The sequence below is a fragment of the Salvelinus alpinus genome, chromosome 11 (assembly GCF_045679555.1).
Source record: "Salvelinus alpinus chromosome 11, SLU_Salpinus.1, whole genome shotgun sequence".
Lineage (NCBI taxonomy): Eukaryota > Metazoa > Chordata > Actinopteri > Salmoniformes > Salmonidae > Salvelinus > Salvelinus alpinus.
Genome location: NC_092096.1, coordinates 22284609 through 22298124, shown reverse-complemented (window position 1 = coordinate 22298124; position 13516 = coordinate 22284609). Strand labels below are relative to the sequence as shown.

Here is a 13516-nt window from a genome sequence, read left to right as displayed (position 1 = left end):
GCCGTAGGAGTAAAGGGTGATGCTAGATATCTGAATGAAAATGGATCCTTCTTCAATACGTCAACAGCGTAAAATGGTGTAGCTTGAACAAAGACAATTGCAATAGAATTACCTGTGTGAGTCTTATGAAAAAGGATGGACCTTAGTTGGATCAGCGTGGTGCTATAGCTGTTCCTCTATCAAAGACAGTACTTCTCCTGCAATTGTGTGAAGTAAAGAAACAACAATGGTTTAAAAGTTAAATATGTTTATGTGATTTTCCCACGTGGCATTTCATTTTACACATCTCTTTGAACGTGATATATGTTGTCATCCTGTTTTACAATTTGACATGTTTTCTTTTTTTTTCTTTTTTTTTTTATAGCATGCACTTCAGAATGCCAACAAATGGCTCCACAAATACAGACTTCCAACTAGAATTGTCGTCACATTAAAAGATACAGAACATGAAGCTGGATCAAGCCCAAGTGACAGTTGTGGACGTAATGGAGAGAAACAGTGTTGGGCTACCATAACTTTCACAAGTAAACCAAGCACTCCACAAGAGACACAAAATGACATGTTCGAGATTCAAAAAAATAAACACATTTAAATCACTTTTGTCATAGAAGAATAGATACTGATTGGTGTCCCTTGACGTTTCAAAGAGTTAAGCAGCAATGCACTACACAGAGAGTTGTGTGTGTGTGTGTGTGTGTGTGTGTGGGTGGGGGGGTCTTCACTGTGCAGGTCACAGTATTCCAATCCCTCAATTACTGATGGTCAAAATCTGCCCTCACTATCAAGTCAATGGAGGGGTGCTTTAGCATTGTCCTGTTATATAGGCTGTACTAGACCAGTGTATCATTTCTTGTGGCAGGTAGCTAAAATCACAGTGAAAATCGGTGCCTTTCGTTTGGGTGTCATTATTGCAAATTGTATCTGATTGTTGGGGTATGGTGTCCAGGATAACACATCTCTACAGGGTACTTTAAGCTTCCTCGTTCTATGTTCAAACTAGCTGGAAGAGTGAAATGGGTTTCTTATAGGTTTTCATTGTTCTGCTTTACAACTGCATGATGTCTAGATGTTACCCTGGAGTTCACAACACACACATGTAAATGCACACCACAGCAATGACATGGAATCCACCAACACGTCTAAGGGAATCAAAAGCATTGATGAAACCGTATGTCACATTTATTCAACTTATCCCACGTTATTCTCTCTTTACAGTATATTAAGCAGAATTCATATATTAATACACTCCATTTTCAGAACACATAGTGCCTCAACTGATGCATCTTAATAACATGTATTGCGAGGAGGGATACCATGGAGAGCGATTGATATGGAGGTCTAAGCATGACCATTTTACCTGGCTCGCAATCCAAAGGACAGATGAGAGAGAGAGGAGCTTCTTGACCCATGTGCTGTATCATGTTATTATTTACAAATACAATATCTAAATAAAGCAGCTAGCCTCGTCTTCCAAGAAGGGTCCTTTTTTCTTGTGACAGTTTTATGCTTCACTCAATATCCATGACATTGAGAATCTGGGAAAAAGACAACTTTCCCTGTCCCATCTATTCCCAGAATTCCAATTGACCTCAGTCTTGGACAGTTCCTGTTTTCCCAGGCAGCGTCATTGGACCTGACGCTTGTCAGTCAACAATCCTTCACCGATGTGAGTGTTCTGGTTGGTTCACGTCCTTGAGTGACGCTGTGTGATTCAATAGGATCCACACACCAATAGGTCTTGTTAGTCCACTGATTGGCTGATGACTGCCGTCATTCCAATCGGACACGTAAACGGCTAAACAGAATGTAAAGCAGGTCACATCTCTAAATATCAGAAATGCATCTCTCTAATGATAATAATCTATAGTCATTATACCAATAACCACATGCAGATTCATGCTATTTTTGCGTTCAGATATTTGCTTCTCATTTACAGTTTATATGTAAAGATGAATATATACAAATCGATGGCATTCTATGAAGTCATGATCGTAAACGCTCAATCAATGCACAGTATTGCAATGGGAGGGGGGGTGATTCAATAATTATTTTAATATAGAAATATGGAAAGCGCTAGTCGTGAGCTTTTCGTTTTAATTAGGAGACAGTTTGTGTGTTCAGCAACTGTGAGATGCGTCTGACTATGTGCCAGTTGCTTAGCAACCTTCCTGCAACTAGTATAGACAAAGGATTGGGTGAGGCATATTGCTGAATGGTAATGTCCTCTGTCGTGCGACACACCTGTTAGCATCGGCAACAATTTATGTGAGTAGTAAATTCTCTCATCAATAATGAATTACATCGCTATTAATAAAACAAAGGCTCTGGTTTGATAGGACCATCAAAGGCATTCCTGCTGTCTTTTAAAGAATATACAGAAATGTGTGTGTGTGTCTGTCTAATGTGTGTGTGTGTGTGTGTGTCTGTGTCTAATGTGGTGTGTGTGTGTGTGTCTAATGTGTGTGTGTGTGTCTGTGTCTAATGTGGTGTATGTGTGTGTGCGCGTCTGTCAAATGTTTGTGTGTGTGTATATGAGTGCACATGCACGCATGTGTGTATAAAGCCATGAGTCATGATGCAGAGGGGGTGCCGATGTCATTTCCGTGACTACAATTGTTGAATTACCCCCTTCTGCACACACACTTAAACAAAAGGCCATTAGCCAGAGGTGACCACCAGGGATCAGCAGCACAGTGTTCAGCAGGCAGCTCACATGCCATTCAGAATGACAATGTTACCTTTCCACCAGGGATGTGCCTTCCCCCAGCAATTAAAGAATGCTGCTCTCTGCTTGCGTGAAACCAGTAAAGACAATCTCTTTGCAGTTATCTGTGAGTAAACAATATCAGAGACACTTCAGCTTGGCAACACAGCGATTGACAGTTAAATAAGATCACAGTAAAACATTTGAAACAGTAGCAAACCAGCATAGCCCACATGCAGAGAAAACAGAAAAACACTGTTGTGCATTTTATGTTGTGTGTTCAGTCCCCCAGGTGGAGGCCAATGGCACGATGCAGACACACAAGTCCCATGCACATTCCCACGGCCCAGGCCCACCGTTTTTAACCTGTCTTCTCTTTAGTTTTTATCTCTCCTTCTCTCTTTCTCACCACACCGCTGGCAGATGATTACACAGGATGACGAACAGCGGAGCAGGTGAGAGCGACAGCGGGTCAGGTGAGAGTGACAGCGTGGCAGGAGAGACGAACAGCGGAGCAGGTGAGAGCGACAGCGGGTCAGGTGAGAGTGACAGCGTGGCAGGAGAGACGAACAGCGGGGCAGGTGAGAGCGACAGTGGGTCAGGTGAGAGTGACAGCGTGGCAGGTGAGAGCGACAGCGTGGCAGGTGAGAGCGACAGCGGGGCAGGTGAGAGTGACAGCGTGGCAGGTGAGAGCGACAGCGTGGCAGGTGAGAGAGACAGTGGGTCAGGTGAGAGTGACAGCGTGGCAGGAGAGACGAACAGCGGGGCAGGAGAGACGAACAGCGGGGCAGGTGAGAGCGACAGCGGGGCAGGTGAGAGCGACAGCGGGGCAGGTGAGAGCGACAGCGGGGCAGGTGAGAATGACAGCGTGGCAGATCAGAGAGACAGGGTGGCAGGTGAGAGCGACAGGGTGGCAGGTCAGAGGGACAGGGTGGCAGGTGAGAGCGACAGGGTAGCAGGTGAAAGTGACAGGGTGGCAGGTGAGAGCGACAGGGTAGCAGGTGAAAGTGACAGGGTGGCCGGTGAGAGCGACAGGGTGGCAGGTCAGAGGGACAGGGTGGCAGGTGAGAGCGACAGTGTGGCAAGTGAGAGGGACAGGGTGACATGTGAGAGCGACAGGGTGGCTCGTGAGAGTGACAGGGTGGCAGGTGAGAGAGACAGTGTGGCAGGTGAGATGAACAGCGGAGCAGGTGAGAGCGACAGCGGGTCAGGTGAGAGTGACAGCGTGGCAGGAGAGACGAACAGCGGGGCAGGTGAGAGCGACAGTGGGTCAGGTGAGAGTGACAGCGTGGCAGGTGAGAGCGACAGCGTGGCAGGTGAGAGAGACAGTGTGGCAGGAGAGACGAACAGCGGCGCAGGTGAGAGCGACAGCGGGGCAGGTGAGAGTGACAGCGTGGCAGGTGAGAGAGACAACATGGCAGGTGAGAATGACAGCGTGGCAGGTCAGAGAGACAGGGTGGCAGGTGAGAGCGACAGCATGGCAGGTGGGAGCGACAGCGTGGCAGGTGAGAGCGAGAGGGTGGTAGGTCATAGGGACAGGGTGGCAGGTTAGAGCGACAGGGGGGCAGGTCATAGGGACAGGGTGGCAGGTGAGAGCGAGAGGGGGTCAGGTGAGAGTGACAGCGTGGCAGGTGAGAGCGACAGCGTGGCAGGTGAGAGCGACAGCATGGCAGGTGAGAATGACAGCGTGGCAGGTCAGAGAGACAGGGTGGCAGGTGAGAGCGACAGTGTGGCAGGTGGGAGCGACAGCGTGGCAGGTGAGAGCGAGAGGGTGGCAGGTCATAGGGACAGGGTGGCAGGTGAGAGCGACAGGGGGGCAGGTCATAGGGACAGGGTGGCAGGTGAGAGCGAGAGGGTGGCAGGTGAGAGCGTGTGAATCAAGATATAGTCCATGACAAGTTCTCCCACCCCCCCCACAAAATAAAGTGACATTTCTCTTATTTTTTATGGAAGCACGTATTTTCTAAGTATCTAAATATAGCAACATGTAAATCTCCCTGATTATGAATACGTATTTACTAAATGTTGTGGCTGCTACTTTTAGAGCCACCATTCAAGAGTCCTTTTATTGCCATTATTAAAGTACAACAAAACTGAAGTAATGGGAATTCAAAGTGATGCACAGCTAAGCTACTTCAGGGGTGGTCACCACATCTACAGTTCAAAGCAACGTTTGTATGGAAGAGGAGAAGAGCAGGGTTAGTCTGTGGTCGAAACCACTAAGGTTAGTCTCTAAAGTAGCTAACAACATTCACAGAGTATATTATATGATTCCAGGATGCTACAGAGAGCTAACGCCTATGAAGCTGGCTTCTGTCGGGTGTTTTGGGGGTAGGGGTGGGGGAAGGGAGTGTGCTCAGATGGAAGGCAAGCCTCGCTCTGGGCCGGGCCTCACAGGACGGATGGTATTGGGGAGCGGGAACGCCTCAGCGGGCACGGTGAATCGTAGGGTGAGGTCACTGGAGACAGCGTCAGGGCGTTACCAGCCAAGCCCGCTATGTTGCTTAAGCTTGGGGATTTCTCACAGCCTTCGGATGAGTGGGCGAGGGCACAGGAACGGGACATGAACACACACAGGCACGCAGTCAAGTATTCCAAGTCCAAGCCAGCCACGTGAATGAAACAAGACAGGAGACAGGAGTGAGACAGAGCAGCAGTACATACATACGGTGATTCATGCACATATGTAGTTTCTCATGACACAGGTCAGACGGAAAATGTCCATTTAATTGAATATGTTGACAGAACTTTGCTTTAATTACTGCTTTTGAAGTTATGCCAATATGAATGTCTCATATAATGGCATCATTACTACGTTTTGTCACACAATTTATTCAAGCAATAATCTCATACAGATGTGTTCATATTTCAATTGCTAATTAAAGTGTTTATATATATATATATATATCAGGCTAAAAACTGCTTTTCATTCAGGAGCTCTAGCATTTGTGCTGATGTGTACAAAGTCTCTGAAATAAAGCCAGCATCAAAAACACAGGGCGTGCAAATGTAAAATAACTGTGTTTAAATGTAAAATAACTGTGTTTAAATGTAAAATAACCATATTTAAATGTAAAATAACTGTGTTTAAATGTAAAATAACTGTGTTTAAATGTAAAATAACCGTGTTTAAATGTAAAATAACTGTGTTTAAATGCAAAATAACTGTGTTTAAATGTAAAGCAAGATGATGAGGAGTGTGATGATTGTGGAAATGACGGTGATGATAATGGGAAAGTGAACGGCGCTGACGAGCCTGTAAGCAGGTGGTGCACACCAACTAAATGTACATTCATTTATATCAGCAGTCCTTTTTAAATGTCCAGACGCCAGTGAGAAACAAACAAACGACAAACCAGCCAGACCATTAACAGAGCTGGCCAATCAGCTGGCACAAAGACAGAGGGAGAGGAAGAAAGACAAGCTAATGGGATTGCAGCATCATTACCATACTGTAGATGGATCCATTTGTTTCAGCGTTTACTCAAAAGGGACGGCGCGCAAATGAGGCCGCTTCAGAACCAGCCGAGCTGGCAGAACAAAGGGCAGCTTCAGCTTGTGCCGACAGGTAGTGCTGGGGACTAGAAAGGACCTCATGTTTTATGCATTAACCGCTGCACTGCTGCGACCGCCACAGCCGGCTGAGGAGGCTGAGACGAGGGCACAGCTGGACGCTCGCCTTGTGGCACCCAACTGTTCCATAGCCCATGATGATGCAGAGTCGCCCTGTGGTGGGCATGGGTCCAGGTGGTGGGAGGCCCAGGGTTGTCTCATGCCTGGCAGATTGCCTCAAGACCCAGGTGGGCTGAGCATGGCACAGCACTGTCCCGGTCAAAACATGGGGGGCTGTGAGGTTTATGAGTTGGTACCCCAGAGAGATTTACTGACTGGCTTTGTGTGTGTCTCCATGTAATGGATGGTTGAGTTAAACAGGAACACTAACTGCGCAGACATCAGAGCTGAACTAAGTCAATATCAAATCAATTAATCAACCATAACAATCTGAACCATAGAATGAATCCTAATAAGAAAAGACTCCTGCAACAGTTAAACGTATCCTATAGTAATAATGCTATAATTAACATTAACCCCAATTGACAGTTATAACCATTCCCTTCTACAATTACACACAGAGGAGTGGGTTGATTGCCAGGCCATACAGCAGACCCAGTGTAAGCATGCGATTTAGATTGCCTTCTGGAGAGGCAGTTCACTTCTGATAAGAGGCAATTAGCAAAAGCGTAACAGAGTTCCATATTACAGTGTAGAATAGATTAACACAGCATTAACTGCTCAAGATGACAGAGATAAAGCTTGGGAATTAAGACAGTGAAGTACGATTCAGGTCTAAACGTTCATTAGGCCCAAAATGTAATTTCTCATTCCAACAAAAAGGTTATTTTGAAGACACGATACAGTATGGTAGTGACTTCTAACTCAACACAGGCATCACCTGTACAAATAGCAGGTCATTCTAACTCAACACTGGCAGCACCTGTACAAACAGCAGGTCATTCGAACTCAACACAGGCATCACCTGTACAAACAGCAGGTCATTCTAACTCAACACAGGCATCACCTGTACAAACAGCAGGTCATTCTAACTCAACACAGGCATCACCTGTACAAACAGCAGGTCATTCTAACTCAACACAGGCAGCACCTGTACAAACAGCAGGTCATTCGAACTCAACACAGGCAGCACCTGTACAAACAGCAGGTCATTCTAACTCAACACAGGCAGCACCTGTACAAACAGCAGGTCATTCTAACTCAACACAGGCAGCACCTGTACAAACAGCAGGTCATTCTAACTCAACACAGGCAGCACCTGTACAAACAGCAGGTCATGACCTCATTAACAACCTTGATTCTATTTCTATTGTTTCTATTTGTCTAGTGTTTAGTATTGTTCTGTGCTGTGTTCTTTAGCCTACATTTCAGTGACGGCATTTAGCATGCCATTCAAAGATAGAAGGCTTGTCGTGCACTTTGTCTGCTCTGTCTGGTGCTGCAGATGGATTCTACCTTCCTGATGACCTTTAGGGCACAGTGGTGGGAAGACTGGGTCGCCACACAACATGACCTTTCCACAGACACACTACAGGACTGCGCCACTGCAACATCCCCCTATAGCCTCAGGCTGGATTACATTAGCAGACGAGGGCCTCTGTCTTCCTCCCCTTTCCTGGGAGGAATTCAACATGTGGGCAGATACAGGAAGGAGACTTTTCGTGGGTCATCTGATCATTGTCCATATCCCAAGGGGTGACTGGTGTCAACTGAACGTAGCAGTAGGTCTCCCTTATCACACAAGCTAGACTAGTGGATTAGGTTTGGTGGCGGTATTTTAGTGACCACTACCACAAATGAAGCCCCACAGCCTTGAATGAGCAATGACAGAAACGCCTAAATGATTTAGTTATGAATCACCATTAATGAATGATGATTTATGAATTCCCAATAATGATGTACAGTGGGGAGAACAAGTATTTGATACACTGCCGATTTTGCAGGTTTTCCTACTTACAAAGCATGTAGAGGTCTGTAATTTTTATCATAGGTACACTTCAACTGTGAGAGACGGAATCTAAAACAAAAATCCCGAAAATCACATTGTATGATTTTTAAGTAATTAATTAGCATTTTATTGCATGACATAAGTATTTGATACATCAGAAAAGCAGAACTTAATATTTGGTACTGAATCCTTTGTTTGCAATTACAGAGATCATACATTTCCTGTAGTTCTTGACCAGGTTTGCACACACTGCAGCAGGGATTTTGGCCCACTCCTCCATACAGACCTTCTCCAGATCCTTCAGGTTTCGGGGCTGTCGCTGGGCAATACGGACTTTCAGCTCCCTCCAAAGATTTTCTATTGGGTTCAGGTCTGGAGACTGGCTAGGCCACTCCAGGACCTTGAGATACTTCTTACGGAGCCACTCCTTAGTTGCCCTGGCTGTGTGTTTCGGGTCGTTGTCATGCTGGAAGACCCAGCCACGACCCATCATCAATGCTCTTACTGAGGGAAGGAGGTTGTTGGCTAAGATCTCGCAATACATGGCCCCATCCATCCTCCCCTCAATACGGTGCAGTCGTCCTGTCCCCTTTGCAGAAAAGCATCCCCAAAGAATGATGTTTCCACCTCCATGCTTCACGGTTGGGATGGTGTTCTTGGGGTTGTACTCATCCTTCTTCTTCCTCCAAACACGGCGAGTGGAGTTTAGACCAAAAAGCTCTATTTTTGAATCATCAGACCACATGACCTTCTCCCATTCCTCCTCTGGATCATCCAGATGGTCATTGGCAAACTTCAGACGGGCCTGGACATGCGCCTGCTTGAGCAGGGGGACCTTGTGTGCGCTGCAGGATTTTAATCCATGACGGCGTAGTGTGTTACTAATGGTTTTCTTTGAGACTGTGGTCCCAGCTCTCTTCAGGTCATTGACCAGGTCCTGCCGTGTAGTTCTGGGCTGATCCCTCACCTTCCTCATGATCATTGATGCCCCACGAGGTGAGATCTTGCATGGAGCCCCAGACCGAGGGTGATTGACCATCATCTTGAACTTCTTCTATTTTCTTCTATTTTCTAATAATTGCGCCAACAGTTGTTGCCTTCTCACCAAGCTGCTTGCCTATTGTCCTGTAGCCCATCCCAGCCTTGTGCAGGTCTACAATTTTATCCTTGATGCCCTTACACAGCTCTCTGGTCTTGGCCATTGTGGAGAGGTTGGAGTCTGTTTGATTGAGTGTGTGGACAGGTGTCTTTTATACAGGTAACGAGTTCAAACAGGTGCAGTTAATACAGGTAATGAGTGGAGAACAGGAGGGCTTCTTAAAGAAAAACTAACAGGTCTGTGAGAGCCGGAATTCTTACTGGTTGGTAGGTGATCAAATACTTATGTCATGCAATAAAATGCAAATGAATTACTTAAAAATCATACAATGTGATTTTCTGGATTTTTGTTTTAGATTCCGTCTCTCACAGTTGAAGTGTACCTATGATAAAAATTACAGACCTCTACATGCTTTGTAAGTAGGAAAACCTGCAAAATCGGCAGTGTATCAAATACTTGTTCTCCCCACTGTAATAATGGATAATGGACATTGACATTTGCCATGCCTTTCAAAACCAAACAAAAGCCATGAAAATAGACACGTCCATGATGACGGGTGCTGATGCACATGCATAAAGATCCTGATCCAGAGGGGTGACGCAGTACCTGTCTTCCTGACCCCACCGTCGGCAGGGCAGGTGTAGTCACTGGCAGCCAGCAGGAAGCACGTCCCCTCACTCCTCCGCTCCTGCTCTGAGGTGCTGGACCTGCGCATGGGGACCCTCTCCTCTGTGCTGGGGGACATGGTGAGATCACTGCCTCCACTGCCGTCCCCTGACAGCACTGGTGACCGCAGGGAGAGAGGAGGAGGAGGGGTTAAGGGTGGTAGGGCGGAAGAGGGGGCGAGGAAAGGCAGGTTAAGGGATCGAATCAGGACACATCAAACAAACTCCCACATCAAGAGCGCTTGCCAAATGCCACGAGGACCAGGCGCGCTGGGGGACAAGGGTCAAAGGTGAAATAGACAGGACCCCAATTGATGGTGTCAGCGCACCTAGTGTCTGCCTATAAAAGAACTTGCCAATGTCAAAACAAAACAGGCTGAAATTTAGCATTTATCACATCTTATAATCAAAAAGCTTATTTAGAATTAATCTATTGAAAAATTCCACTTTGAATTCAGCATATCATTTGATTGCACACAGCATGTTAAGAATAAATAGCCAATGCTATTGCCTGCCTTTCAAATTAGCCCCCCGCCTCCCCCAAAAAAGAAAATCATGCTGGCTTCTCAACAGATTTAATCTGTGTTGGAATACATTTATTAAAGCATGGCTAGTTCTGAACTTATTAAATGTTAATATTTCACATCTAATAAAGCAACATATTGCAAAGAAACCAGAGCATGTGAATACCCTGAGGAATTTCTGGATTATAGTTAAAAGAAACTAAGGAGACAAGGGTCAACACTCATTTCCATCAATATCAGATGTGTCAGAGTGATTTACAGATGAACGCCTGCAGGGGGAAAACGGCCACCTACAGTCAAGTCACAAATGAACAATCCCTACTTTAAAACCTCAAGAGTCAAAGGCTTTTTCTGTTTTCGTCCAAAATCTTATTAGCGAAGAAATATTTCACAGCAATCATCTCCGACCCATCAATTCCTTTCGCATCATTCTCTTATGTCCGTGGCAACAGAAGTGCTAAACATTCTAAGGACATCAGCGGTGCTAGAGTCTCTCAAGAGGAAAACCATGTGTTGCCCCGGGGGGTCTGTTAAAAGGCCACTGTTTTCCACCTGAATGAGATCCCTCATAGATTCTCCCCTTGCCCCCCCCATTCTGTCTATACATGAATAACCCCTAGCCCACTGACAAATTCCACCTTAAGATACAAGGGTGGTATGCTGGCGGTCTCACCTGATTGGTTGCGCTCCAGCACCCTGCTCCCCTGCATGTTGCAGAGGTCCCCCTGGGGGCTGTTGCAGGTGGTGTTGAGGTCTACTTTGAGGCAGGTTGGGGATCCCCCCAGTGCGACCTGGGGGATGTGCCTCTTCCTCTTCTTGGGAAGCTTCTGCTTGGCCATGGCCAGCGAGTAGTACATTCCAAAGTTATTGACGATGACGGGCACAGGCATGGCTATCGTCAGCACGCCCGCCAGGGCACACAGCGCGCCCACCAGCATGCCCGACCACGTCTGCGGGTACATGTCACCGTAACCCAGCGTGGTCATGGTGACCACGGCCCACCAGAAGCCGATGGGGATGTTCTTGAACATGGTGTGTTCGCCGGCCGTGGGGTCGTTGGGGTTGGCGCCGATGCGCTCGGCGTAGTAGATTGCGGTGGCGAAGATAAGCACACCTAGGGCGAGGAAGATGATGAGAAGGAGGAACTCGTTGGTGCTAGCCTTCAATGTGTGACCCAGCACCCGCAGCCCCACGAAGTGTCGCGTCAGCTTGAAGATACGCAGGATCCTGACAAACCTTACCACTCTGAGGAAGCCCAAGACGTCCTTAGCTGCTTTAGACGACAGTCCGCTCAAGCCTACCTCCAGGTAGAAAGGCAGGATAGCCACAAAGTCGATTATGTTGAGCAGGCTCTTGACAAACTCCAGCTTGTCTGGGCTGAAGATGACACGCACCATGAACTCCAGGGTGAACCAAAGAACGCAGACACCCTCCACGTAGGTGAGAGCCGGGTCCGTCTCGATAATGTAATCAGGACCCAGGTCCGGCAGGCTGCCGTTGAGCACCGCCTCAGACTTGTTGATGATGGTGATGGTGTTGAATGCCTCATGGGTCTCCAGGCAGAAGGTGGTGATCGAGACCAGGATGAAGAACAAGGAGGCAAAGGCCACAAACTGGAGAAGAGGAGATGAGATAAGGAGAGAGAGGGGGGGAGATTAGAGAGAGAGGGAATTAGAGAGACTTTTGAATGTCAAATTCTCTTGTGTCATTGCAGCTCATAAAGCACAATACATACAATCTGGATAACCTTCTATTTACTAATTAATTTATTCACTCATCACACAGAGAGAGAAAGAAAGAGAGAGAAAGAGAGAAAGAAAGAGAGAGAGAGAGAGAAAAAAAGAAAGAAAGAAGGAAATAGAGAAAGAAAGAGAGAGAGAGAGATAGAAAGGTAGGGAGGGAGGGAGAACCATAGCAACGTTAATTAACATCACCTTCATCAAATACAATACACTCCAGAGAGAGAGAGAGCAATCTATTAGTACTAGCAATAAACCCAGCCAGTGGCTCACTGGGACGTGGCCTGGCAGTCTTAATGCAGTTAAACCCGCTGACTGGCCCACTCATTCCCTCAAACCTATCGGTGAAGGTTCATTGATGCAGAAGGGCTTACAGTATTCAAGTCTTAAAAAACATTCAGTCACTGTTATACAGTGTGTTGGAGTGAATGAGGTGTCATCCTTTTGAGTGGATGAGGAAAGATCTGTCCAGTCCATTTGGTAGCCTGGTAGTGGGTACCAGTCTGTTTCTGCCATCATGCCACTCCTTTCCACCGCGTCATGCCATGGTTGGTTTGCATGACTGTATGGAGTTGGTAAGAGCTCAAACAGATAAAGGCTGGGTTTTTGTTCAGCACGTGAGTCACAAATTGTGACAAATATATTTCTAAAAAGCCATATACAAAAACAAATACTTGATTGATGGATCTCATTGTCTGCGTTTAAACAGGCAGCACAATTCAGATTTTTTCCCTCTCCACTATTTGGTCTTTTGACCAATCACATCAGATCTTTGGGTCATAAGACACCAATTAGTATGGAAATGCAGCCCTTGTCCTCCACATTACAGATTTACAATCCAGCCCCAATGACTGAGTAGAAAGCGGTATAGAATTGTCGTTCTACACAGCACAAGCCCACATCCTCTGTGTAATGGACTCAGACTACCTCTTCAGGTCAGTTCAGATTGTCTCTCGAAAACTAGTCTGTACACATTGCTTTAGATGAGCAGAGTGGCACAGGGGAATTCAGCACATAGCTTAGTCAATAACAAATATTTCACTTGAATGTAGCTGAAGGCAATAACTACAAGAGGAAATCCTTGAAGTATATTATTTTCTAATACAACAGACAACAAAAAAACATTCTTTTTTACATGTGGTGAATGTCAACCTTATATTAGTCCATAAAACCCCCTAAATAATAAAGCAATTGTGTGATTTTAACCAAAATATCGATGCAGAGAGAGAGAGAGACACAGTGACAGAAACAGAGACACAGAAGG

The 13516-nt window shown here is 46.2% G+C and overlaps 1 protein-coding gene across 2 annotated transcripts in view; it reads right to left on the bottom strand.

Moving 5' to 3' along the window:
• Window positions 1-230: 230 nt before the first annotated feature.
• kcnc2 (potassium voltage-gated channel, Shaw-related subfamily, member 2) overlaps window positions 231-13516 on the bottom strand; it is a 93094-nt gene continuing 79808 nt past the window's right edge. The window contains exons 2-5 of one of the 2 annotated variants that reach the window (XM_071332100.1): window positions 11187-12126; window positions 9931-10107; window positions 2739-2829; window positions 231-1795 (exon numbers count right to left, since the gene is read on the bottom strand). In XM_071332100.1, the coding sequence (XP_071188201.1) occupies window positions 2771-2829; window positions 9931-10107; window positions 11187-12126 (1176 nt within the window). In that variant the 3' untranslated portion in view covers window positions 231-1795; window positions 2739-2770. Of the gene's footprint in view, window positions 5233-9930; window positions 10108-11186; window positions 12127-13516 lie in introns of both variants that reach the window. The other variant, XM_071332099.1, reaches the window with a different exon arrangement.